Source organism: Nyctibius grandis, chromosome 9, assembly GCF_013368605.1.
Source record: "Nyctibius grandis isolate bNycGra1 chromosome 9, bNycGra1.pri, whole genome shotgun sequence".
Classification (NCBI taxonomy): Eukaryota; Metazoa; Chordata; class Aves; order Nyctibiiformes; family Nyctibiidae; genus Nyctibius; species Nyctibius grandis.
Window position 1 is genome coordinate 22,770,094 of NC_090666.1, and position 25,982 is coordinate 22,796,075.

At 46.5% G+C, this 25,982-nt stretch overlaps 1 protein-coding gene across 9 annotated transcripts in view; it reads left to right on the forward strand.

Annotated features, from left to right (window-relative positions):
- The window catches only part of BIN1 (bridging integrator 1), a 103,088-nt gene that overhangs the window by 60,885 nt on the left and 16,221 nt on the right, over nucleotides 1–25,982 (forward strand). For 2 of the 9 annotated variants that reach the window (XM_068407450.1, XM_068407452.1), the window contains exons 7-12: nucleotides 6,240–6,325; nucleotides 8,190–8,265; nucleotides 10,272–10,354; nucleotides 13,087–13,137; nucleotides 17,937–18,087; nucleotides 22,161–22,289. In XM_068407450.1, coding sequence (XP_068263551.1) covers nucleotides 6,240–6,325; nucleotides 8,190–8,265; nucleotides 10,272–10,354; nucleotides 13,087–13,137; nucleotides 17,937–18,087; nucleotides 22,161–22,289 — 576 coding nt within the window. Of the gene's footprint in view, nucleotides 1–6,239; nucleotides 6,326–8,189; nucleotides 8,266–10,271; nucleotides 10,355–13,086; nucleotides 13,138–17,936; nucleotides 18,088–22,160; nucleotides 22,290–25,138; nucleotides 25,247–25,982 lie in introns of all 9 variants that reach the window. The other 7 variants (XM_068407451.1, XM_068407454.1, XM_068407453.1 and 4 more) reach the window with 5 other exon arrangements.

The following is a 25,982-nucleotide window of genomic DNA, read 5'->3' on the forward strand; positions in this document are numbered from 1 at the left end:
TTGTTGAAGAGCTTCAGAATGTTGAGCCTAAAAAAAAAAAGTCCTTCCGCTTACCAACAGCTGTGTTGCTGTCTCTTCTTGCCTGATGATAATTTTACAAACTCCAAGCAAAAATGGGGTCAGCAAGATCTATTATTTCTACCGTAAAACCAAGTCCTTCCCTCCAGTGTGCAAACTGCTGGCTTTTTAGGCCTTTAGCACATACTAACAAAAACAATACTGGGGGTTTTCTGTAAAGTCTCCGGGGGGGTTTGCTGTTGCATGCTCTCTGTTACAAATTTTGGTGACTGTGCTTTTTTGAAACAAAAGGGAAAATGGCTTAGAGCAGCAAATTCTTGCCTTTTTGCTAAGTTCCCCTGAAATGCTAAATACAGATTAAAAAGGAACTTCCTTGGTGCTGCAGTGAAAAGCAGCAAGTTGAGTCCTGGGCCACGCTGCCCTCTGAGAGGCAGGTCTGGGTGGGACTGGTGGGGGCTTGGGCTTGGGGTGGGGTGCCCAGATCTCCTCCTTACGTAAAATTATTTACTGAGCAGTGCGTAATTACCACAGTTCACAGCACAGTGTTTGAAGAGAAATGGTCGCCAGGTTGCCTGAAAGCACGAGGCTGGATATTGCCAGACACTAATGAGTGCTGGGATGCACGATGGTAGGAAATGTAATGGGGAATAACCGCCCCCTCTGTCACAACTGAACTGATTGTGCTTGGCACTCTGAGCCTTGGCTAGGAGGAAGGTCAGGAAACCATTTGTGTTGTCCAACTCCTGCTCAAACCTTCTTGCTTTCAGGCAGGGAGAGGAGAGGAAGAATTTTATGGGATCACATTTCATGGACCTGGACATTAGGTCCTTCTGCCTCAGTTCTCCATCAGGCTGGCAAGGATGACAGCTAAAACAGAAAGTGCACAGATATGGTAGCAATGGGCTCTGCCCCTAAAACCTGTGTCTTTCCTCCTTTCCCCACTGTACTGCATGAGCTGGTTTTTCTTCTAGCAGGGCTCATGATCAAGTTGATATATGTCTTTGGCTCCATCTGGAAGCAGTCAGGGTTATCCAGTGTCAGGACCCCTGCTTCCAAGCAAAATAAATCCCACTGGTGAGAAGGTCCCTGGGTTGACAAAGGAGTGAAGAGTTAATTCAGTGCTATACCTGGGACTGAGCACTAGCTGAGCCACAGGCACTAGATGGATCCCTGATTCCTACAGCTACTCTAGAGTGAACGTTGCCTGTTGCTGATTTTTGCCTTTGCCTTGGGATGTCACAATAGTCACACGTTGCTTTCTAGGTTCTTTGACCTTCAGGACCAGGTAAATGAGAGAGGAGAAAGACTGTTATTAATATTCACTGTATCTGAAAAACTAACAGCATTCAATGGTGCCTCATCTCCTGGCTTGATTCTGGTTCCAGTCTAGTCTGGAAATTAGAACAAGATAAAGCCAAAGGATGGACTGGGATTTTTTTTTTCTTCCCTTTAAAATAGTGGCATTAGAAACATTCATTTGTAGAGGGATTTTAAGGCAGAATGAGTCTTTGTGATCATCGTCTCTGATCCAGCATAAACTCTGTCTCTGTTTAAATGGGCTTTTTGTTTGTTTTGTGCAAATTCTCTCAAAATGTTGGGTTTTTCAGTGAGTGTAGCAGTGAAATACAGGGGTTTCTGGGTGGAAGCATCATGGCCTCTTCTTCCCCTGCCTGTTCCTTGCAAAGTCGGCTTAACTTTTGAATACCTCCCAATTGTGTCTTTTTCTGGGGGAAACTTTCTCTCCTGATTGTCACGGTTTAAGGCTGGGCTGGCTATTAAACTGGGCCTGACCCTGGTTAGCTTACAAGATCAGACGAGTTTGGGCATTCTCAGGGTGGTATGGCCGTAGCCTTTCTCTGAAAGGAAAATTGATCTGTTTTAGGCCAAACCAGGACACTGATCTCGAGTACAAAGTCTTAGCCTTGCCTTTGGCAGCAATGAGCGACCCTCTGAAAGGTGGAGCTAGCTGGAAAAGTAGGAGTTTCTATGGCTTGCTCATAAGTCAGGAGAGAAATGGAGAGTGTAAGGATCCTACACAACACTCTGAGGAACAGGACTCTGAACTGCAAAATATTTGTAAGTCCTTTCTTCCATCAATCTTATCTTTGCTTATACCTGTCACTAAGGAGCAGTAAGCTCGATTTCTTTAATTAAACTGGCACAAAGAAGATAAAAATGCATTTCATAGAAGGGGTAGGAATCTGACTGCAGGCTTGTAGAGAGACCCACTTCCCAGGAGCTTGCAGGCTCTTTGCAGAGCCCTGTGGTGTTGTGACATTCATGCTGTTGTCACACACAGAAGTAGGCACTCATGCTGACCTTCCTGTTAAGATGTGTCATCAAGTTGCTCATGCAGGGGTTTGCCATCCTGTGTCCCACTGCACAGGGTTATGGGAGCATGCTATTCTGTTGCAAATTACAGAATAAAAATGTTTTAGTTACCGAGCTTTGAGTTTTAAGTCAGGGCACTGAAAAGAGGAAGAGGTCACCTAGAAGAAACATGGGAAGGGGAACGTGCTTGTTGCTGGTGTCTGCTGTCAGCAACAGGAACCAGGATCGTCCTTTTTGTCACTGAAACCTGGCAGAATCCGTGTATCAGTGTTGGGGTCTGTCAGTGTCTAGGTCAAATGAACAGATCAAATTTAAACTCTCAAGCGGGAGAAAGAGGTCCTGTACAAGGCATATTTCCTTTGGTGTTTGTGGCCAACAGCCAGCCAGGGATTGCTCTTGTATTAGATCCTCACGGATGAGAGTACGTGAGACTGCTGAAGCCAAAACCTGATGCTCAAGCAGTCCCACCTGGCCTCCTGCTGGCACAGCTCATGCTTTTTGTATCCTTTCTTGCTTCTCCAGAGCTCTGTCAGCCAAGGATGCAGACCTCCTCCCTTCCTCAGAAGAGATGGGGCTTTGGCATGACCTTACCTTAGCAGAGAGAGTCCCCACGAGGGAGGACTCTTTAGCACCATTTGGGATGGATTTCAACTCTTTCAGAGACCTGGCAAAGGGCAGGGGCACGATGAACCGCATTTGAAGTGTTTCTACGCAAGTGCATGCACTATGAGGAACAAGCAAGAGGAGCTAGAAGCACTGGCCCAGTCCCAGGGTTACGATATTATTGGCATAAGCGAAACCTGGTGGGATGAGTCCTGTGACTGGTGCACCATGATGGATGGTTACAGACGCTTCAGGAGGGATAGGCAGGGCAGGAGAGGTGAGGAGGTGGCACTGTATGTAGCGGAGGGGCTGGAAAGTATGGAGCTTACAGTTGGCGATGGCACAGTTGAGAGCCTCTGGGTAAGGATAAAAGGACAAACAAATAAAGCAGATGTTATGGGAGTCTACTATAGTCCACCCAGACAGGTTGATGATGCAGATGAGTTATTCTTTAAGGAACTAAGGGATGCATCTAAGTCATCTGCCCTTGTCCTTATGGGGGACTTCAATTTGCCAGATGTTAACTGGGAATACCTCAAAGCTGGTACAAACAGGTCCAGAAGATTTCTAAACCATCTGGACGATAACTTCTTGGTTCAGGTGCCAAGGGAACCAACCAGGAAAGGGGCCTTCCTCGATCTGTTGCTTGTTAACAGAGAGGGTCTTGTGGGTGAAGGCGATTGGTGGCTTCCTTGGCCACAGCGACCATGAAGCCGTCAAGTTTAAAATTTATGGTAACAGGAGGAAGACTGCCAGCAAGACCTCTACTCTGGATATGAGGAGAGCAGAATTCAGGCTGCTCAGGGAACTACTTAATAAGGTTCCCTGGGAAAAAGCTTTTGAAGGGGCCGGGGTCCATCGGTGCTGGTCACTTTTTAAGTACCACCTCCTAAGAGCACAGGATCAAGCAATTCCAAAATGTCGAAAGTCAAGCAGACGAGGCAGAAGGCTGGCCTGGCTGAGCAGGGATCTTCTTGAACTGAGGCAAAAAAAGAAAGTGTACAACTCCTGGAAGCAGGGTCAGGCAACATGGGAGGATTACAGAGATGCTGTTCGCCACTGTAGGGAGGAAATTCGTGTGGCCAAAGCTCAATTAGAGTTGAAGCTGGCCAGTACTGTGAAGGACAACAAAAAGGGCTTTTTAAAATACATTGGTAGCAAAACGCAGGCTAGAAATAACATTGGCCCGTTACTCAATGAGCATGGTCACCTCACTTACAGGGACATAGATAAAGTGGAGACGTTTAATGCTTTCTTCGTCTCGGTTTTCAACACCAATGATGGGCGCTGGGACCCCCAGAGCCCTGTGCTTGAGGTCTGTGACTGTGAGAATGATACACTCCCATCAACCCCAAACTTGTGCAGGTTTTGCTGCTCCAGCTGGATCCCTACAAATCAATGGGGCCCGATGGGATTCATCCCAAGGGTACTTAAAGAACTGGCTGACGTCCTAGCGAGACCTCTCTCAATGATTTTTCAACACTCTTGGGAATCTGGAGAGGTCCCAGTTGACCGGAAGTTGGCAAACGTTGTCCCAGTCTTCAAGAAGGGCAACAGGGATGACCCAGTTAACTACAGGCCTGTTAGTCTCACCTCGGTGCCTGGCATAATTATGGAGAAAATTATTCTGGGAGTTATTGAAACACATCTCGAAGACAATGCAGTCATTGGTCCCAGCCAGCACGGGTTCATGAGGGGAAAGTCCTGTTTGACAAATTTGATTTCTTTCTATGACAAGGTTACCCACCTAGTTGACTAAGGGAAGCCAGTCAATGTAATCTTTTTGGATTTCAGTAAAGCTTTTGATACTGTCTCTCACAGTATCCTCCTGGGCAAAATGTCCAGCATACAGCTGGATAAACACATAATGCAATGGGTGAACAGTTGGCTGATGGGTAGGGCTCAAAGAGTTATAGTAAATGGGGTTACATCGGGCTGGCGACCGGTCACTAGTGGGGTTCCTCAGGGATCCATCTTCAGGCCAGTGCTCTTCAATATCTTCATTAATGATTTGGACACAGGACTTGAAGGACTACTATCCAAGTTCGCTGATGACACAAAATTGGGAGGAGCTGTTGACAGTCCCGAGGGCAGAGAGGCCCTGCAGAGAGACCTAGATAAATTAGAAAGGTGGACGAACACCAGCCGCATGAAGTTTAACAAGGAAAAGTGCCAGATTTTGCACCTGGGACGTGGCAACCCTCGATGTACATACAGACTGGGGAATGAGAGGCTAGAGAGTAGCCCTGTGGAAAGGGATCTGGGGGTTCTGGTCGACGGCAAGTTGAACGTGAGCCAACAGTGTGCCCTGCCAGCCAAGAGGGCCAACCGTGTCCTGGGGTGCATCAAGCATAGTATTGCTAGCCGCTCAAGGGAGGTGATTGTCCCGCTCTACTCTGCACTGGTGCGGCCTCACCTTGAGTACTGTGTGCAGTTTTGGGTGCCACAGTATAAAAAGGGTATGAAGATACTAGAGAGTGTCCAGAAGAGAGCCACCCAAAATGGTGAGGGGTTTAGAGGGGAAGCTGTACGAGGAGCGGCTGAAGTCACTAGGTCTGTTGAGCTTGGAGAAGACTGAGGAGAGACCTCATTGCAGTCTATAACTTCCTCACAAGGGGAAGTGGAGGAGTAGGCGTTGACCTCTTCACCCTGGTGACCAGTGACAGAACTTGAGGGAATGGCAGGAAGATATCCTGGGGAGGTTTAGGTTGGATATTAGGAAAAGGTTCTTCACCTAGAGAGTGGTGGAGCACTGGAACAGGCTCCCCAGGGAAGCAGTCATGGCGCCAAGCATGACAGCATTCAAGAAGCATTTGGACAATGCCCTCAGAGACATGGTATGAATTCTGGGGTTGTCCTGTGCTGGGACAGGAGTTGGACTCCATGATCCTTGTGAGTCCCTTCCAGCTCAGGACATTCTATGATTCTGTGATTATCTTCATCTGTATCCAAGCTGGAGGCTGAAATGCCTGACCAGCTCCATTCAGTTTTTGAAGCCAGGGAAACTTATAGAACTCAAAACACGTTAGTGGATGCTTGAATTACTTTCTGAGTATCCAAACAGGGAAATCCATTGAGAGAAAACCTGAGAGTAACACATGCAAGCTGAAGGGGCATCAGGTCACTTGTGATGCAACCCTGGCTCCTGGGAGACTCATTTGGGATGGGGATTACCCCATGCCAGAATTCTTCCTAGTATCCCAAGGAAGTTAAGAGTCACAGTTGTCCCAGCCCTGCAGGGTACTTGTCTGTGCTGAAGCTGACAATCTCTCTTCTCTGTTATTAAGGCTGAAGAAGAGTTAGTAAAGGCTCAGAAGGTATTTGAAGAGATGAACGTTGATCTGCAGGAGGAGCTGCCTTCACTATGGAATAGGTGAGTGCTGGAAGTTTTTCTGAGGGCTGGTTGGAAGCAAAGACCGAAGCTCTTGTATCACTGTTCTCCTTAGCTTGGGCTGGATGTCTACTCTTGTTTTCTAGATCATGTCAGAGAGTCTGGCCTAGGATTCCCCCCAGCCAGGTTCACCTTGGGCTCTCTGTGCTTTGCTTCATGATCCTCATCAAAAACTCAGTTTTACCACAAAGAGAAACTGTGTTTCCATGCTTTGTCTGATTAATCCCTTTACCCCACCAACTCTGCCCATCTTTCCTGGACAATGGCCCAGCTTCTGCTGTGGGCAGCAGACAGAGCAGGCTGGATCACTAAGATTTTTGGGTGTGGAGTTGGCTGTCTGGAAGGGACATCTGCAGCTGAGTGGGTATGTCAGCTGACTGATGAAGGGAAAATGAGATGTCAGAGGGGTTTATACAGTCACCAGTGTTGGAGAGAGCCAAGAGGTGATGCCTTGATCACTATATCTTGACATGTAAGCTTATGAGCACCCAGTGAAGCATCAGATTTAACACAAGAGGGGAAAGAGAGGACAGGTTGCTCTGCTTTGGGTGCCACTTTCAGGTTTGGACAGTTGGGTGAACAAAGATGAGGGAAGGATCCTGGTGTGGCTGCCTTCTCTTGCCCCTAAACGTGCTCCTGGCTATGTGACACAGGACCCAGTGAGGACCTAGTGGTTATAACTGTCCTGTTGTGCTCTGTCTAACAAAACATAGCCTGGGCAGAGGAAATTGGGCTGAGAGAATAAGAAGACTTGAGAGACCATGGATTTGCCATATCAGTGATTATGATGATGAAAAGGGAGGAGAAAGAAACAGACCAACTTTTAGCTTGGAGGGTGAACTGGAGGGCAGCAGAAGCTGATGTATGGGGAGGGCGCAGTGGAAAGCAGGAAAATCATCTTAGGAGTGTCCAGGTTCTTATTTTTAAATGCAGTGATCATGTCTGAGTTGGCAATGCTGGTCTGTGGGGGAAGGAGAGAGTGGGCGGCAGCAGGGTGGGAAGGCGAAGTGCTGATGTCTGTCTTCACTCCCCTTGCCTCCCAGCCTGGGTCAGGACTCTTTGCTCAAAGCAGTGTGCAGGTCTGGTTGAGGAAGGATCTGGGAAGGATACAGGCATCTGGGTTGTTCCGTGTACAGAGTGGTGATGCCACTGGCCTTAGAGAGCGTCTCCCTTATGCTGCTGTTCCTCCAGCTGGGTGCTGGTACAGCACTCTCTTGGCAGCTGGCAGGCTGGCTAGGGGAAGGAGGGCAGCAGGCAGCTGCTGGGATTTTGAGGTGCCACAGGTTGTTCACAGGCTCCTGCTATCCAGCTGATCCTTCTGCTTTCCTGTTGCTCTCTGTGCATATCCTGTGCCTTCTTACTCTTCTGCCCCTGAAGCAAACAGTTAATGCTTTTTTGCTTACCGTGGTGCTGAGGGACTTCAGAGTGAATTAATATCTATCCTCCTGCCAGTTCCCCCAGCTCTACCCACACTCCATCTGCGTCACAGCCTCTATCCTTTTCCTTTCCATCAGCCTACCACTGGCTTTCTTTTTTTTTCTTTTTTTTTTGTTTTTCTTTCTTTCCCCTCTGCTCTGCACCTCCCTCTCCCTTTAGCCAGTGCAAATTCAGATCCTGTTCCACCTGGTCTCCTCCTCACCTTGGACATGTTTGCCCCATACTTGGCCTTTGCTTCATCACCCCCTTTATGCTTCTCTACTGCCTTTCTCTCCCAGCATGTACCAGACCTGACACAGTTGAGTTTGAGTGGGAATGGTGTGTAGGAGGTGGCAGAAGGGGCAGAATTGAATTTTTTGGGAGATCATTGTGTCCATTGAGTTCTTCTGTCTCGTTTTTCATTTGGCAGTCGTGTTGGTTTCTACGTCAACACATTCCAGAGTATAGCAGGCCTAGAAGAGAACTTCCATAAAGAAATGAGCAAGGTAAGGCAACTAACAGCTTATCCTACTAATATACTCTCTCCTCACTGTTATTTAAAAAGAAAAACCCAAAACTGAAAAAAATGTCTGGAGAAAACAGAGCGTTTGCCCTACATCAGAGAAAAATGTTAACCCTTATTTTTTTCTGAGCCACTTGGGAGAAAGGCTGTCTGAGATAGTAATGTAAAGGGATGGAGCACAGGGAAGAGACCACAGGGCCATGCAGCAGTGGGGAGTTTGTGTCACTTGGCAGGGCTCATTTGCAGATCCACAGAGGAAAGGGAAGCCAAGCCACTTCCAAGCCTATCATTTGCTGCCTTTTTAAGTTCATCTACAGTATGGATTTGTAACCTATAACCTGGGCACCCTCAGCCTGATATCTGTTTGCCTCCTTCTCTGCTGCCTGGAAGCAAGTTGCTGTGAACCCTCAGCTATCTAGCTGTGGGGATGAAAACAGCAGGGAATCTGCCAATCTGCAAGTCGGCTGAAGACTGAGACCCGCCTCGCTCCAGCCCCTCAAGAAGGCACTTCCCAGCAGTACCTCTCTGCTTTGGCTTCTTTCCTGCCCTGTGACCCAAAAGCATTTGAGTGCTTAGCATGGACCTTGCATGGGGTATCAGTTGGCCACAAGCTGGGAATCACAGCAGTAAGCATTGTAACCTGGTGATGGCAGGCTGGATACTGGTGCTGTGTCCCAGCACCCGTCAGAGACCTCAGGAATAGCCTGTGCAAAAGCCCCCCGTTGCTGCTTTCATTTACAAATATGTTCTTGTTCTTTCACTTAAAAACTTAGAGAAGTCTTGAATTCCTTAGGTCTGTACGCTGCTCCTAAGAGTTGCACGCCCTCTGTAAACGTTGCACTAATCTTGATGAGCGACTGAGAGCCCAGCTGGAAAACTCTTGTATTCCCTCCCCTCCCCAATGTCATCCTGACAACAGGACAGCCGCTAAGCAACAAGCAATATTACAGTCCTTCAATTCCCAGCAGTCAGGGGCCCTCTGCCTTGGTGTAATGCATCAATTTTGAGCCCTGCTGACATTTCATGGGGACCTTTCCAATTAATAGCCTGCTCTTCTCCACTGAGGGATGAACAGATTGTAAAGAATAGGGAGGATTGTTATAATTATCAGTTTGTTGCTGCTAACTTACATTCAGCAAAACATGGGAAAGATGCTTGTTGGACAGGAATTCTCTTCTTGTATCATGGCTTGGATTTTTCTTTCCTGAGGAGTTTTGTATGAGAGCAGGGCTTTTGCTTTGTTCCGTAAGAACCATCTGTTTCTTATTACTGCTATAGCATCCAATTAACTGTTGGTGTTGCTGGCACAATGCCTCCAACATTGATTGCATTGGATCCCTCCTCCTACCAATGATAAATCTGGCATCTCATCTTGTTTATGAATTGGCTGTTTCAGAACAGGATTGTCTGGAGTGAATATTTTAGCCATCAGTGCCAGGGAGAGTTTAACCCCTAATATTACATTTCTGCAAAGATATGCAGGTCCTGCCCAAACCTAGATGGCCCAGGCAGTCTGTGAAGTCAAGTCTTGTTGCTGACTGGAAGTCTATCTGCCTTTGGCTCCACAGTTGAAATGGCCATATCCCAAGCTTTGTAAGCAGGTCTGAGGAACAGCTTTGGCTACAAATCCAGAGTGAAGCTTCAGTTCTAGCACACAGACCCTTACGTAAAGACTCTACCTGCTTCTGCAATGGTACCTGGCAGCACACTGGTGAGGGCAGGTGATAGAAAAGCAAAGAGGATAATGTGTAAGGGAGACAGAGTGTTCCCACGAAGTGCCAGCAGCTCTTCAACAGTTGAGTGCTCTAGTGTTTCATACCCCACAGAGGAGTGGAAACAGATGTAGGGCTGTCCTCTCTTGGGATAGCTGAGTATGTGCATGTGTCTGGGCACAAGCCTGTGTTTGGTCAGCCTGTGCAGGCCAGCTCAGACTGTCTTCTAGCACTTGGGCTCTTCTCTCATTTTTTTTCTTTCTTTTGTATTTTGCAGTTGAACCAAAACCTCCATGATGTCCTGCTGAGTCTAGACAAGCAGTACTCAGGCAATGCCTTTCCCATTAAAGCACAGCCCAGGTCAGTAACTGTGGGAGAAGTCTTTCACTCAGCAGGGGAGGAGGGACAGGGATGTCTCTGCCAGGAGTATTGAAACCTCCATGTTGTCAGTTGGGGAGTGATTTGCCTACCTGCATGTAGCCAGCCAGTGCCCTCCTAAGACTCCCTAGAGTGTGTCCAAAATTTCACTTGGGGTTGGGTGACACAATGCAATACCTCTTACCTTTCTAGAATAGCATCTGAAGGCCTAAGCTTTCACTAGGTGCTGATACTTAGGCAACTGACTCTCAGCTCTGCTTTTTTAAAGTTGAATTCCATGCACTGACATGTAGTATTGAGCTGCCCTTCCTTCTGGGTCCGATTGCCCAGCACCTGTCCTGTGCTTTCCCTCAAAAGCTTCCACCATGTACCTGCAGCTTGTGAGCTTGAGCACCAAGAGCCCATTTGTTTCCCCAGCCTCCTCTTTGGCCCTCCAAACTTGGAACCACCTGTTTGCCAAAGCCTTGTGCCCCTCCTGTGTACCCAGCTGAGGTGCGTTTCCTCTGTGTGTGTTGTGGAAGTAGTTGGAGCCTCACTAATATGAGGCCTCCTGATCTCAGCATGTATGCAAGGAGTAAATATTCTCCAGACCTTTAGTTTTCTTTCCTCAGCTGGGTCCAGTCCTGTATGGTTAAGTGCAAGTCTGCACATTCTCTAGCACTGAGATGGGAGGGAGAGGTCGGGCTCTGGATGAGGCTGCCTGGCTCCCATCCAAATGCGTGAGTGATGAAACAGTGTTGGGCTCTGGCTTCCAGCTGCTGCTAATCCCACGTGCCGGGTAAGCAGGAGCACAGCCTAAGTCCTCAATTGGTGTATTGACGGAGGGAGGAGGTGAAGTCAGCCTGAAGTAAGGGCAAGCTGTGGTCTGAGTGCATTGATTCGGAAGGGCTAGATCAGCTGTTGAGACCTCTGTGCTCCCTTGTCTCTCCTCCCAGTTTAACCTCCTATTGCACTCGCCCATAGATGACTTGCATGTCTTGTTCCAGCAATGTGTATGGTGTTTGCCAGCTCTAAAGAAAGAGGACATTTGAGTTGAATTTGTCCCCTGAATTTTGGATTGCTAACACCAAATTTCCAAGATGCTAGTAGGAATGCCTCTTGTGAAAATAACATCTTCTTCCCAAGTTAGCATGTGGTGTCTGTTGATCATCACAACCCAACAAGACCAGAGCCTTGTGAGGAGGCTGTGGTGCCCACCCTTTTGTTGCCATGTTCCATGTTGTCTCTGATAGCAGCATCCTCCACGGCCCTTTGAAGAGGTTGAGGTAACAGGACAGATGAAGGCTGTAGCCATTGCTTTGTCCAGCTCCTTCCTCCTTCCTTGTGATTGCAGGCTGTAGTGACAGCCTGGCCCAGACATGTTCGTTGTTGTGGCATGAAGTGTCTGGCCTGAAAGAGCTTCCAATGAATAGATTACCTGTCCTAACGATTTCTGCCCCCACAAACTGCTGGCTTCATCTGGGGCTGTAATTGGTGTCTCAGCTGCAGTTCTGTGCTCTTTGGCTGGCTATGAGACCACATGGTCCTAAAACCCAAAAACAAGCACACACACAGAGGTCCCTGTGCAGGTAGAAATCTCAGTGTAGCTGCTTCATCCCTTACTCCCTGCATCTCGGCTGAGATGCCAGACCTGCCCCAGAGCGACTCTCTTCCTTCTGAGCACAGTGGAGGAGGGTGTTGTAGAGGGATGTAGCAAAGGTTTGCCAGGGTTGTAAATATGTTTGGCAGTGACCAGGAAATGCTGTGAGGCACTTCTGTCTCTCCTGCACATCTGGCCTCTCATCGTGGCACAGGGCTGGAGTGAGAGTGTGCAGGAGGAAATAGCCCTCACTGATCTGATTGCTTATTGTGGTTTGCAGTAGGAGCAGATGCTTCCCTAACCCTTCTCTACTGGGAAGGGGATTGGAGATGGATACAATGTCAGGAAATGACTGAGGAGGTATGAGAAGAGAGGCAATTATCTGTGCACATCCTTATGGCAGTTATGCGAGGCCTTACAGAAATATTACTGTGGCTGATGAATCTGATGCTGGCTGTGTAGCACAGTAGCACAGAGCAGCTGATGTGTTTCTGGGAACCTCAGACATATGTTTGGGATTTATTTCTGAAAGAGTTTGAACATTCAGGGCTCAGATGCCTAGAAGACCTAGGAGATCTGTAGCATTATCCTAGTATGATTGGACAAACTGGAAAAAGACATAGTAGGAAAGCTGCTGGGATTAGGTTCCATGTATAAGGCTGCACACAGATCGCATAAGTAAAGGAGAATGGGGAGTTTTTCTTGTGTACCAATATTTACAGGGGAGAGTGAGGGGCTGTGCTTACCTGTGAAAAAAGGACATTTACAGTTCTCTGCTGGTCTATACAGTTTGCTTTTTCTTCTTCTCCGTGTACACCCTGGCCCCCATATTCCAAAGAGTGGGGAAAACACTAGTTTGCTCACATATGTGTAGATGTTTGACAGGCACAAAAAGCCCTCTTCTGCCCTTTCCAAACTAGGCCATAGCTTTCTAGGAACCAAGGGGAGTGTGTATGTGTTTCTGTGTGTGTATCTGTGTGTTTGTGTGAGAGAGAGAGAGAGAGGAGATCTTGTCATCTTGATTACAGTGAGTTTTGTGCCACCAAGCAAATGGGTGTTCGGAAGCTTAAGTTTTCCTCCCTGGTTTGACTGTGCCATCTTGTAACGGAAATGATTTGCATGCCATCCTCAACAGAAAGAAAACTAAACTGTTCGCCAGGCTGAGGAAAAAGATGAGCAGGTACCGGTACGGAGAGCAGCATTTCGATACATGTTTGATTTAGTTCCTAAAACTGGAGAGGCTGTTGCTGGACTCTTAACAGCCTGGCACGTGTTAACCCTGTGATGGGAGAGGGGTCCTTTGCATGATACGATATGTTCATAGCCTGCTGGGTCCTGCTGAGATCTCTCTGTGTCTGGATAATCCCATTAACTGCTTGTGTGCCTGGTTTGAATCCTTGCTTCTTTTCTTATCTAAGAAGGCAGTGCGAAATGCTCAGGCATCGTCTATTCAGTTGTTTTTGTGTGACTAAAAGCGCAGTGCTGGGTTTTCCATGGGAAATATGGGCAAATTTGGTGATTAACAACTTCTAGTTTTACCTAGTGGGACATGCCCTTTTGAACAGATCTGAAATGTTGCATTCTCACTCCCTGCCTGACCAGGGAGGACCATGAGGCAGGTCTTTCACTCACAGAAGTCCTATCCTATCTACCTGTTGCAGCTGGAAGATGATGAGGTAGGAGAAGGACACTTTCAGTTTTGTTCCTTACTTGCTCTGTCCTTGAGGATCCTTATTATCGTGCTCCATCCATTTAAATTTTTGTGCAGGGCTGAAGGAAAAGGAAGCCTGTGGTCTTGTATAAAGACTGATATCAGCATCTTGCCTTTCAAGTCAGTGATGGCATTGAATAACTGTATTGCTGCAGTGCCTAGAGTTACCATAGCCAAGGTCAAGGACTCTGACAAGAGCAAGCTCTGGAGCAAAGTGGGAATTGCTGCATAATGGCATGGAAACTTCCTCTAATTTTTGTTTTTCTTAGTCTTTATGTTGGTACTCCCTCCATGGGGTCCTTATAGGAAGAAAAAAAATAATTATAGTTCTCAAGATGATGTCCTGCCAGCAATAAAAGCATGTGCTGGTGGATTGGGATCCTTGCTTTTCTGATCCTGGCTTCCCACTGATTAGGGCAAGTCACACAACCCTTTGTCTCTGCTATGCATCCATTGTAAAGTGGGAGGTTGGAGGGTGGACAATGGTAATTTCACAGGGAAGCTGATCAACAAATCTTGTTTTATATCCTCAAATAAAAAGTAGGGAAGGAATGTCTTGTGTTGTTACTATTCTGAGGTTTTCTACTCTAGGAAAAGGAGGATTCACAGGAGTACTTCTCTAGATGTCTGTCTCTGGTCCTTGGTTGGACCAGTGTTGTATGTGCACTGGGCAGGAGATTTAATATTTCCAGTCACTAAGAACAGATGGATGCTACAGCAGAGGGAGAGCTAGTAAATCTCATCTCAATGAGCTCTAGCCACAATGTCCTCCTGCTCTGCCCTGATAAAGTCCAACTGGCCCAGCAGTTAAGGTGCCTGACCTGGCTGTGCTGGGGGTTTCTGCTGTCAGAGCAGCTGCTGGAGTCACAGAAATGAAATGTGCAACCCCTAGCACAGGGTGGGAGGGTTTGGGACTCGATCACTCTTTGATCTGCAGCAAGAATGTACATTTTTACCAATGTATGTTTGGGGTATGTAGGTGCTTTTTCCTTCTTTCTCCCTCTTTTTGTTGTGTGGTTTGTTTTTTTTTTTTTTGGGGGGCGGGGGGTTTATTAAGTAATTCTCCAGCCTGCTTTGGTGCTATAAAAAAAAACCCTACTTCTGGCTAAAAGGCCCTATGTGAGCCTTAGCTGAGATGCCAACCTTTTTTTTTTTTTTCTCTTTAACTTGAGAACTTGCCAGGAGGTGACTGCTCTGTTTCTACCATATTGGAAAGTAGGTTTCATCTTCTAACATCAGATTGTTACAAGCACACGGGAACCCCATCTGCAGATGTTACTCTGCTCTTCCAGAACAGATGAGGCAGCTCCATCAGGGATCTGGGAGCTCAGCAGCACTAAAAGAGGCTGGGGGATTTTGACTTTCCCATCAGCTGACTTTCCCATCAGCTGCAGTAACTGCATTAGACCCTGTTCCCGGCTTTCTATTTGCAGAAGAAAGTTGACACCCTCTTCCCTTCCCTGCCTGATATTCCTGGATTTGACATCACTTACCAGTTGCTCAGGGAAAGGAAGAAGAGAGAGCAATGACCTTGTTGTTTTGACTTGCTTTTACTGTGGTACTCACATTTGGTCAGTGGGGACAGTCCCCACGCTTTTGCTTTTCCCCGTGTTTCCTGGAGCAAGCAGTCCATTTGGAGACAGGACTTTGCTCTGTGTGGGCAGTGTGTGCTCTTGAGGGACCCGCGATGGACAGAGGATCCTGGTGACAAACTTGCTTGACGCTGGTTGCACTGGCTAAATGCGTGCAAAGCAACAAGTGCAGGAATGAAGGTGCCACTCGGGGGGCTGGAAAAGGCTCAGCCAAAATTAGCACTGGCATTTTCCTAGGGGGATCAGCCAACACATCAAACAAGCTCTAAATAGTAGTGACTTAATGAAGGCTTTAGTGTGGGGCCCTCTCAGCCCTTGTAGGATGAAGGGAAGAAGCTGGGCTGCCTCTCGTGTGGGAGCCTTTTACCAAAATATGTCCAAATTAAGTCACTACCAGGCACCAGAAATAAGGCACTAAAAAGCTGTTTCATGGCCTTTTGAAAATAAGTCTGAACTCCTTTCTCACTGGGAGAAATGGCCTCTTCAGGTCCCTAGAAGGAAAAGTCTACCCTTGTGTTGGTAGGCCAGCTGATAGCCAGTAATCCCAATATTAATCATCTTCTCCAAAGTGCTTTTAACTCTAGGAAAGGTAACATGTATTTTTTTCCCCAACTCTAGCATCAGAGGACATTTTCTGTCATTTCCTGCTGTTTGCTGGTGACTCCCATTTAGAGCAGGACTTCCCTACCTTCACCCTCAAACCATTACTTCTTTTAATCTGTAGCACAGCCTTGTCAATTTTTCAGAATCCTTCACACAACCCACTGTTTTGAAGTGATTTTTGGGGACCCCTGTGGAAGGACGCTGTAGGCCTATCCAGTCAAACTGAAGAGCTGCAGGGGTTGGCATACATGTTGTTTAGTCCCTCCTCTTCTCTTTCTCCTCTTCCTTTCCCTCTTTTTTTCCCTTGGCGTGTGTGCCCCTGTTTGAGAGCTGCTGGCAGAGAACGTCAATTGGGTTTGTTGCATCATGGTGTGCTGCTGGCATCAGTGTCATCAGAAACACCCGACCTGCATGCAGACCTGAGAACAAGTGCTTTGTGGGGAAATGTGCGTGTGGGGTGTGGATATGGGGAGAAAGTGGGGGGAATGGGTGAGGGTGAAGTGAATGAAGAGGGAATGGGACGGGGAGCTTGAAAGCTGGAATGCTGAGCAGGGGGAGATGCTTGCTTGGAAGGCGAGGTTTGTTGAAATGCCTTGCTATCCCTTTCTCCTCTTGCTGTCCCCCTACTTGCAAGTGTTCAGGAATGAGGCCATTGTGCATGTTAGCCAATGACCACCACACCTTGGGCATCCGAGTGCAAGTAGATGTATGTGTCTGGAGCTCAGGGCTCTATTAGGACAGAGTAAAGAAATAGTCAACTTGATGTCCCTTGAATCAGGTCTGCATTGGTGTAGTCCTGGCTCTATGCCAGGATTTACTGTAGGAAAGGATCTGTTCCTTTCAGCCTTCTCCCAAGGCCTTTAACTTCGCAGAAACTTCAACTTCATAAGCGGAGGCAAATATCACTCCCTGTAGATGAGGTTGCACAGCCCTTTTGCAATATTCTGTAATATTCTGTTTTCGGCTCTGTGTAGTTTTGCCAAACTATAACCACTCCTGCTAAAGTATCCCCTACCAGTGTCTATGCTTCTGCATGACTTGAGGTAAATTGATTAGTTGCTTTTTGGAGAGCTGAATTTCAGCCAGGACGATTCAGCTGTTCCTGAAATTTAGGCTGGGAAAATGGTTTTACCTTTATCCCTGTTGAAATTTTCTGGTAACCAACTTTTTACTAAATCTCATGATTCTGTGCTTTGAAGGCAGGGCATGCCCTTAGGGAAAGGCATGTGCCTCTTGCCATTCCTTTGAAAAATTTGTCCAAATCTGGCCAAGTTATGAACGAACAAATGCCATTGGCATATGCTCCTTGCATCTTAATTCCCTGAAGAATCCCTCTTTACTGTGTGTCAGAAACAGTCCTGGAATAAGGACCAACTGGAAAGGCAAGGGCAGAAGGAGTTGAATGTTGAAAACAAGGCTGCAGAGACTTTGCATAATAGAGAAATCTTTGTTAGTAGTCAGAATGTCACTGTTTCTTTGCTGTCTGGAATGATCTGTGAAACCTCTCGTTTCTTTGCCCCTCTTCCAGCTTAGCCAGTTTGTACCACATAGAGGAATACGATATTCTATGATTACAGCCTTAATTCAGGTGTTGCAAATCTATTAGTCATAACCCATGCAAGTGTCAGTACACCACCATGCAGAAAAATTCTTATCTGTAGAATTTGAAACTAAATGAGCTGCACAGAACTCCTTCCCCCATCTGCTTCCCATTAAAAGACTATGATTTAATGTCAGGCACTACATCAGAGTCTCGCAGAATTAAGGATGCCTGGTTGGATTTTTGTTTTTGTTTTTCTGTGTCTGGGTAAAGTATATTCCAAAGTAGGAATTTAGTGAGTAGCCTGCTGCACAGTAATGCTGCTGCGGTGTGTTGGACTGCAAGTGACTCAGCAAAGATGCTTCTGAAGCTGTAGAGGCTTCAAATGTCTTCATCACGTGTCTGGGCAGTGAAGCAAAGAGATAATGGAGGCCGCTGATCTGTGCTGGTTAGCACAACTCCTCCTAGGCCTGGCTCAGACTTCTCTTCTCTCTCTTTCTCTTTCCCCCTCTCTCCCTTTCTCTCTCCACTTCCTTCAGTGACAGCACCCCAGCGAAAGCAAATAAAAGCCCCTCACCTCCACCAGATGGATCTCCCATCACCAGCCCTGAGACCAAGACTGTCAACCATGAGCTGGAACCGTCCACTTTGGAAGCACCTGGAGCAAGCATCCCAAAGTCACCATCTCAGGTAGTGTCCCCATGACATTGACCATGTCTCTGCAGAATGACCGTTGATGGCACAAGCTCCATGACTCGAAGACATCCATCAGTTGCTTTTTTGGACCTCTCACTGCTACTGAGCACAGAGAATATGACATGACGGTTGTTCTCCTTCAGTGGTTCCTGAGAATACAAGTTGCTCATTGGTTATCTCTGTATCATACAGGGAAGAACTAAGCTATCTCTGAATGCCTATACAGAGGGAAGGCCAATAATACATTTTGCTGTCTGGTAGGATGGCCAAGAAGATCCAGAGATGATGGAGTTGTAGCTAGGCGAGGAAGTTTGTTCTTTACATTTGAATTAACCTCTGGAATTCAATGGTCCAGCTTCTTCTCAAAAACTTCCGTAACTGAGGAAGGTTCAAAGAAAAAAGTTTAATATTGATAAGGAGAACATCTGTATTTTACATGATGTTTTACTTTAATTCCAAGTTAAAGTATTATGCTAAAAATAAAAACATCATATTCTTATACTATGAAGAAATTATGTGGGTACCACAAAGAAGACTGTCCATTATATGGAGTCTAATACCTTCCATGTGGCCTTTGTTAGTCCTTTCCTTACACAGAAGATACCCAGGGGCATACTTAAAATAGCAGATGTAGCTCCTGCTACTCAGCATATCATATTATGTTTTACTTTGGGATTTAAGGAGAATAAAACATTCACTTCCTCTTCCATCCCTCTGTTGCTGAGTGGGGGAAAAGCTTAGTAGGGAAAAGTAGTAACTAGGCCAAATTTATGTCTGGTGCCAATCCTTGCATTTCAGTAAGTGAGACACCAGGGAGGAGTCTTCCAGGAAGAATTAAAGCTGAGAGGGGTTCTGGCCAAACTGGTAAGAGAAAATCTATTGCTTCTGAAAAGAGATGGGTGCAACCCAGAACTTCCTTGCTGTTGTCATACATAGCAGTGTGATTTCAAATCCAGGCCTGTGGTGCAGGCTGTCACCTGTTTCTGGATAGCCTCTCACAATATTTTTTCCCTCCACTGCATTTTTGTTTTTCAGGATTATCTAGGGACAAAAAGGGGATGTTTGTACATTCGCAAAAGGGTATTTTCCAGCCCTGTGAGATGTGTGGATGCCTGGAGTGTCTTTTCAGGACTTCTCCAGGGTTTCTGCACTGCTCAGCACTGCACAGCCTAGAGTGGCTTTGCTGCCACCACCCTGGCTAGGACTGTGGAGTAGGGTATGTGTATCGGGGAGAGAGGATAGTGCATCCAGAATTGCCTTCCTGGTTTTTTTTTTCAGATTGCCATAACTTGATTGAAATTTGCAGCAAGAAATAGTACAGGTTTATTGAGCTGTTCACTGCAGACTTCACTCACCCTGCCTGTGGACTTGTCTTGCTGAGTTTGGCTTCTTCCCTTTCCTTTAAATAGCACACATAAGCCTTGTTTTTGCCAGCCTGCAAGTGCTTTCTCATTCACTTGCTGCCTTCCTGCCCGCAGGAATGGGGCTGGAGGCACCCCTTGTCGAGCAAGCAGAATGTTCCAGTGCAGCCCTGACTGGAACCTCAGATGGGCCACAGGCAAGACTGAAATGGTATTTGCAGCTAATGCTGCCACCGCCCGGCAGCTCTTTCCCAATCTGTGTTTAATTCATTCTCCCGGGCCTCACTACAGTGAAGAACAAGAGCTTCACTCCATATTCATACTAGGTGCTAAAAGATGGAGCTGGCTTCAGAGGGAGGGAAGACAAGGACAAGGGTTTCATACTCAGAGCCAAGCCTGGTGTCTGTATGGATAAAGTCTAGAAACTGAATGTGTGTCAGCTTGCCAGCCGGCTGGAAAACACAAGCATCTACTCTGTCAACAGTGCTCAACTTTAATGCTGAAACCTTCACAGGTGGCATTACTTTTGACCTGTGGGTAAGTGATTTGCTCTAGGGTCCTCCTAGGGAGGCTAGGGGCCTCATCCTCTGGGGGAGGATGGAGCAAAAAGCAACAAGCAGGTACAATTCTCTGTCTGAAATACTAATGCAAACCATAAGCAAAGGCTGTGGAGAGAAACACAGAAAAACAGGAGAGACAAAAGAAATACTAACTAAAGTTTGAACTGTTCCTTGTGCTAGAAAAATAGCTCTTCTACTCTTACTGTCCTTTAATTCTCGAAAACAGCTTGCTTTGGTCTTTTGGAAGAAGCGACTGCTATCAGCTCTCTGCACTGAGTAATCTGATGATGACACAGGACTTCAGGGGTCTGTGAAATTTCAAAGGTCGGGCTTCTGCTCTCAGTTACACCACTGAAACACTGTAATGACACTTTTGAAACGAGTGCAACTATGTTGAATTCAGACAGGTAAAGCCCTGTGGGATCAAAGTCAGCAGAAAAGTTTTACAGGATTTATTCTAAGCGGCAAAGTTGTTTGTGCTTGATGAATTTCTGGGTATAACCCAACATCAATATGCAGTCCTGTTGTGTTTGAAATATGGTTTTAGGCTGCTGGACACTGTGGAAGTGGTGGTCTCCGAGACACTAATGCACTGGAAGGAAGGAGACTGACTATTTTAGAGAGTTAAATAGCAGAAGAATTGGGATCTTTTTGACTTTGGAGTTTGTAATTGGAGCCACCCATTTCTGCAGATGGTAGCTCTGTTCTAAGAATAGCTTTTCCCTGAACTTTCTGGTCTCTCCTTGCAACTGTCAAGCAGGGGATTTTCAGGAAGGGAAATATGTTCTCAGGAAATATGTACGTGCCACCTTCTGCAAACAGTGAAAAGCTGGAAGTGAACATACTACTTTCATTATTTCACCTAGCCAGCTATTCAGTGGAAAATACGTGTTTGCATACTCACTCACACTCTCTAAAGTAGTTTAACTGAGTAGAAAACTCAGCATATTCTTAGCGATGTGAATAAATGCCTTGTAGAGCTCAGTTATATGCTGAAGGAGTGTGAACACATGATTAGGAGTCGGGGATTGCTGTGTTTCAGATCTGGGCCTGACACTGATATACTGGGTGCCTGTCATCAGGTCTCTGAGTCTTGCTGCCTTGGGATCCTAGGTACAATGAGAAGATAAGTAACACTAAAATATCACTGTAAATGGAAAGCATTGTCATTGCTGAGCATTGCTGTGGTGCTGGGAACTTGTATGACTGCTTTGTTCCAACACAGCAGCAGCTCCTGAAAGTTTGATTTAATCTAGAAATGATCATTGAGCCTTGGGCACAGGAAAATGTGCAAACGATGTGGATGGGTTAATCTAGGGAGGGTCTACCACAGCTTCCCACGGGGTTGTGGATGCAGTGTCAGGCTGAGTCTTTTAGCATGGTGGTGGGTATTAGGATGGGTTAGAGTTAGAGGGTCAGACTTTGTTATGCACTCTCTGGGATCTCCATTTGGAAAACACAACTTCATTAGTGTCAATGCTCATTGGTGAAACTGAGAGCGGAGTTGGGCCCACAGCAGTCATGGCTTCTCAGGAGTTTGAATTGTTCTTGCCTAAAGCTGAGCAGCGGTAAGACACCATCAAGAGCTCCTTCAGGCCTTTCTTAATGGTATGCTGATAACCAGTGCACCAGGGAACCAGTACTGGGCAGATCAGAGTCTGTCCTCATGGTCACCTACCCATAATAGGACAAATTGGGTCTGATCCCTCATTCCCTTAGGTACGGTAAGTACGGCAAAGGGAGGCAGTGCTGGCCTGGTCTATTGAATTGTGTTCTCAGTAATTGATCTGCTCCCTTCCCAGTGGTTCTTTTGAAGGTTGCACATGCTTTAATTATGTATGCATGTCCTGTCAATGCATATTAATTGTGTTACGCTTCTCCTCTGCAGAGGGAAACTTGCCCACGGCTGAAGTGTAACTAATGATGCCAAACCTTCTCTGGAGGCGTGTGGTTGTTTTTTTGTTTTGTTTCAATTCAGCCCTTCACCCTCCCTCCCTCTCTCTTCAGATGGAGTTGATTGGACCCTGCTCTGTGCCTGTGGTTGTGATTTCCCTCACCCTCAGTTTTTGTGGCTAACCTGGTTCCTATCTCTGGTTTTTTTGGGTGTCGCCATCTGTGCTGTGGCCGTGTGCTCACTTGCATGCAGTTGAGGAAAGGGCCTCCGGTGCCTCCGCCTCCAAAAGTCACCCCCTCCAAGGAGATCAAGCAGGAGAACATCATCAGTCTGTTTGATGACAATTTTGTCCCTGAGATAAGTGTGACAACCCCTTCGCAGGTTAGCTGCTATGCCCTGCCTTATATTTATCTGCCTCTGAACTTTTCCTTTTGACCTTTCTTTTCTTTGGTAGAGTCAAGCCATGAAACCTGGTCAGGTGAAGGAGGATGGCAAGCTCAGCATTGGACCTCAGAAGGCAAAGGGTTAGATAGGAGGCTAACTTAGAGGGGAGGGGGGCTAGAAGGCAGCTTAGACTAACACGTTGCCCTTTGAGAGCTTTCATTCATAGAAGAAACAGGAGAAATGCAACTGGTGAAGATGCCAGAAAGTAGTCACTGCATTTGTTCAGCAGCAATGCACATGGATTATGGCTCTCCTCATATCCCATGATATGCTCTCTCCAGACCCACTGATCCTGGGTGTGGATGAAGTATGTGTTTTCTGCTCTTGTACATCCCCAAGTGCTGACCCTGGCATGTGCCAGCTCTGGGAGGAGGCAGTTCTGTGCTCTCTGTGCCTTCACACATGGACTTTGTGGTTTAAAGCCCACACCTGCACAGGAAAGGCCAACAGGAATTGCATGAAGTTCTCTTTGCAGAGAATAGGTGCCCCCAGTTTGGATGGGCAGGATTGTGCCTGCTGTGAATTCAGGACTGCTGACACAGTCTGTCACTCTTCACCAGCCAGCAGTTCCCATCAGAATATTTCTTTCTTGTCATGTGGCACCTTTTGAAGCCCTGAAAAAGGAAAAACACTTTCAAATTATGTATTTTCCTCTTCACTTTCCTTTTGATTTACATCACTGCAAGAGAGGATGCTCAGCTGGGGAATTCTGTGTTGGATCTAGGAGAATGGCAGTCCTTATGTATACAGGAGCCTGACCAGATTTCTGGCTGTATCATGAGATACCTGCATCTACTTTTTTTAATATATAAATACATATATATATTTTTCCTGAATGCTTGTTAAAGCACAAGTAATGTCTCTATCAGTGCTCATCTATGACTCATTCCCTACTTTTCCTTGCATCATGCTGCTCCATTGCCTCTGGTTTGCCACCTTCCACTCAGCTGCTGAGGAGCAGAGGTGGAGTGGGCAGGGAAGGAAGTCCATGTCAGATTTTGCATTGCAATAGGTAAAGCTTGCAGAGCAGAGAATGATTTGACAGCAGAGTTGGAAGGTGGGGACCACAGGCAGCTGAGCAACTATCTTATAATTTTCTATGCTTCTTTCTCCTGTGTCATAATGGACAGCTCTATCTGCCCCATGGTTTGTATCATGTATTACCATGTGAACACCAGCCCTTAGTCAGATGTACTCTTCTGCACCTGATCAGTACTCTGACCCAGGATGGGATCTGCTGTGACTTCCAGTCTGAGGGAGGACTCTGGTTGCCAGAACAATCTTCACTGAAGCACCCCACAGCCACTAGCATTTAGTGTGTTGCCCAGGGCCATTCCCATCAGACATCTTAGCTTCAATGAGCTGTTTTGTGGGAGACCTGGGTAAAGGCAAGGGGTGCTAACCCTTGCATGTAAGTCTTGAATGGCAGGTAAAATTATTCCATGACTGGAGCCTTTGATGTATCACTACCAAACAAAACTAAAGATTGGGGTTGGAGCCTCTCTGAGGGGTGGCCTGGATGTGCTGGAGGAGCATACTAGAATGCCAGTTGGTTTTTGCATACTGGTCAGGGTTTATTATTGTGATGTTGGAGGGCTTGGTTCCTTGACCTCATCCCTGTGGATCTCAAAGAGATGTTCATAAGTGAGAGAAAAATCTGTAAGAGAATGGGAGTAAGAGGAAACTAAACAAGGTGAAAATGATGGTGGTGTGGGTTGTATTCAGAGGACTTTTTCTTAAATGATGTCTCTTCCTACTTTCCAGGAGTTTTTCTATTGTGGGGTTATGATATAACTGTGGAGACTAACCTGTTACACTTTGTGTGTTGCTGGAAAGGTAGCTGAAGCAGTAGGGCCAGTGACCTGGTAGGTCAGTGGAAACGGGCAAATCTTCCTTGACTTCCTGGAGACAGCAGCTTCCTCTGAAGCTGAGTAGAAGAGACTGTCTTGTAGTGGTTAGGTTAAATCTAAAAACCAAAAGTGATAGTTCAGTTTTGAATACTAATGACTCATGTCCTTTGTAGTGACTGTTTTATTAAGGGTAATCAGCAAATGTGCTATCATTGTCTTTAGCTAGAGCGTTAATCAGTCAAAGGGAGTTATTCTGCTGACTTTGAAGAGAGTAGCAAAGCCTCTCAAGTTTATGCTTTGTTAGAAGACTCATGTGTGCATATTTCTGGGATGCCCAGAAATGGAAACCATTGAAAACAGTATTTTTGGATTGGGGAGTGATTCAAATCCCTTAGCTAGCGTGAGCTGCCATATTCTGTGTTTCTGTCTCAGAAGGCAGAAGGGAATTAGGAGCTTTGGGAGTTAGCTCTGAGGTCTCTCAGACTTGCCTTCCAGCAGTTTGAGTGGTTTTCTGCCTGGATCCGTGTTCCTGAGATAAGTTGTATAGATGGCAGCTCTTCTGTATGTGGCTGAGGGAGACTGTCTTGGGCCTTCAGTACAAAGGCAGCTGGATGATCTATGGGGAACAGATATAAATATAAGAGAAGCACTTCTGAGTTGTCAGTGGCAGTGATCCTTTTGACCACAGCAGGTTAGGTCATTTGGCCAGGTGGTAAGATGAATGAGTCCTGTGGAAAAGGCTCAGGTTTGGTTTACAGTGTCACCCATGCGAACTGCCCGTGATTGTAGTGAGGAGTCACATCAGGTGTTTGCATTGCCACCATGTCTTCTGCGCTTGCAGCCTTAGCTCCTGGATATCGCATACCCTCCCTCTACTGTGCGTGTGTGTGTGTGTGTCTAATGCTCATACTGCTTTTCTTCCTCACTGCTGCCAAGTTTGATGCCCCTGGGCCCTTCCAGGAGGGAGCCAGCCTGTTGGATCTGGATTTTGATCCCATTAAACCAGATGCCACTGTGGGGAAGACCCCCACGCCTGCCTCCCAGGTTGGTTCATATCACAATTCCTTCTCCCTTTGTAACTGACTTGTTGACAAGTGTGGCATAACCTGCACCCACATGAATGATAATGTGGACCTGAGCTGTGGGTGGCTGGGCTGGGTGCCCAGACCTGTGCCTTGCAGATGGGCACTTTGGTCTTCTCTGCTGGATGTGTAAGTCCAGTGAGAATCAGGTGGCTATTGGCCTGGCCACAGTCTGGCACTTGGTGTTTGTGGGATGCTTGTGCTTTGCTCTGATGATCTACTGATTGACAACTTGTTCAACTTAATGTATGTCCCTCCCTAGACTAGCATCCTCTGTATGCTGTATGGATTTAAACTGTTACTCTGTGGATGGGAGTTCAGCCTCAGTTCTGTGCTCCTGCTATAAATTGCTCTCAAAGGAATTTTTAATAAGCAGACACTCTGATAGGCTGCAGCTACTTAACGTGAATAAAGCTGTAGATAGATATTCAAGTGATGTGAAGCCCTTTTTTTCTGGGTATAACACAGCCTCTGTTCATAGTTAAGAAGTAGCTTCCTCCCTGAGCATAGTGCTGTGCATCATCAAAAAGGAAGATGCCTGATTCTGGTCTGGCCTGTACCTGCTCCTGTCTACTTGTCAGAGGCAGGTGGACTGTGCTTCATTTTATGTCTAAATGGCTGGAGGCTTTGAAGTGCATCCTGAATTTGGCTGTTGTCCTCACCAAGACTTTTCGTATGTATGAAATGGTTACTTTTTT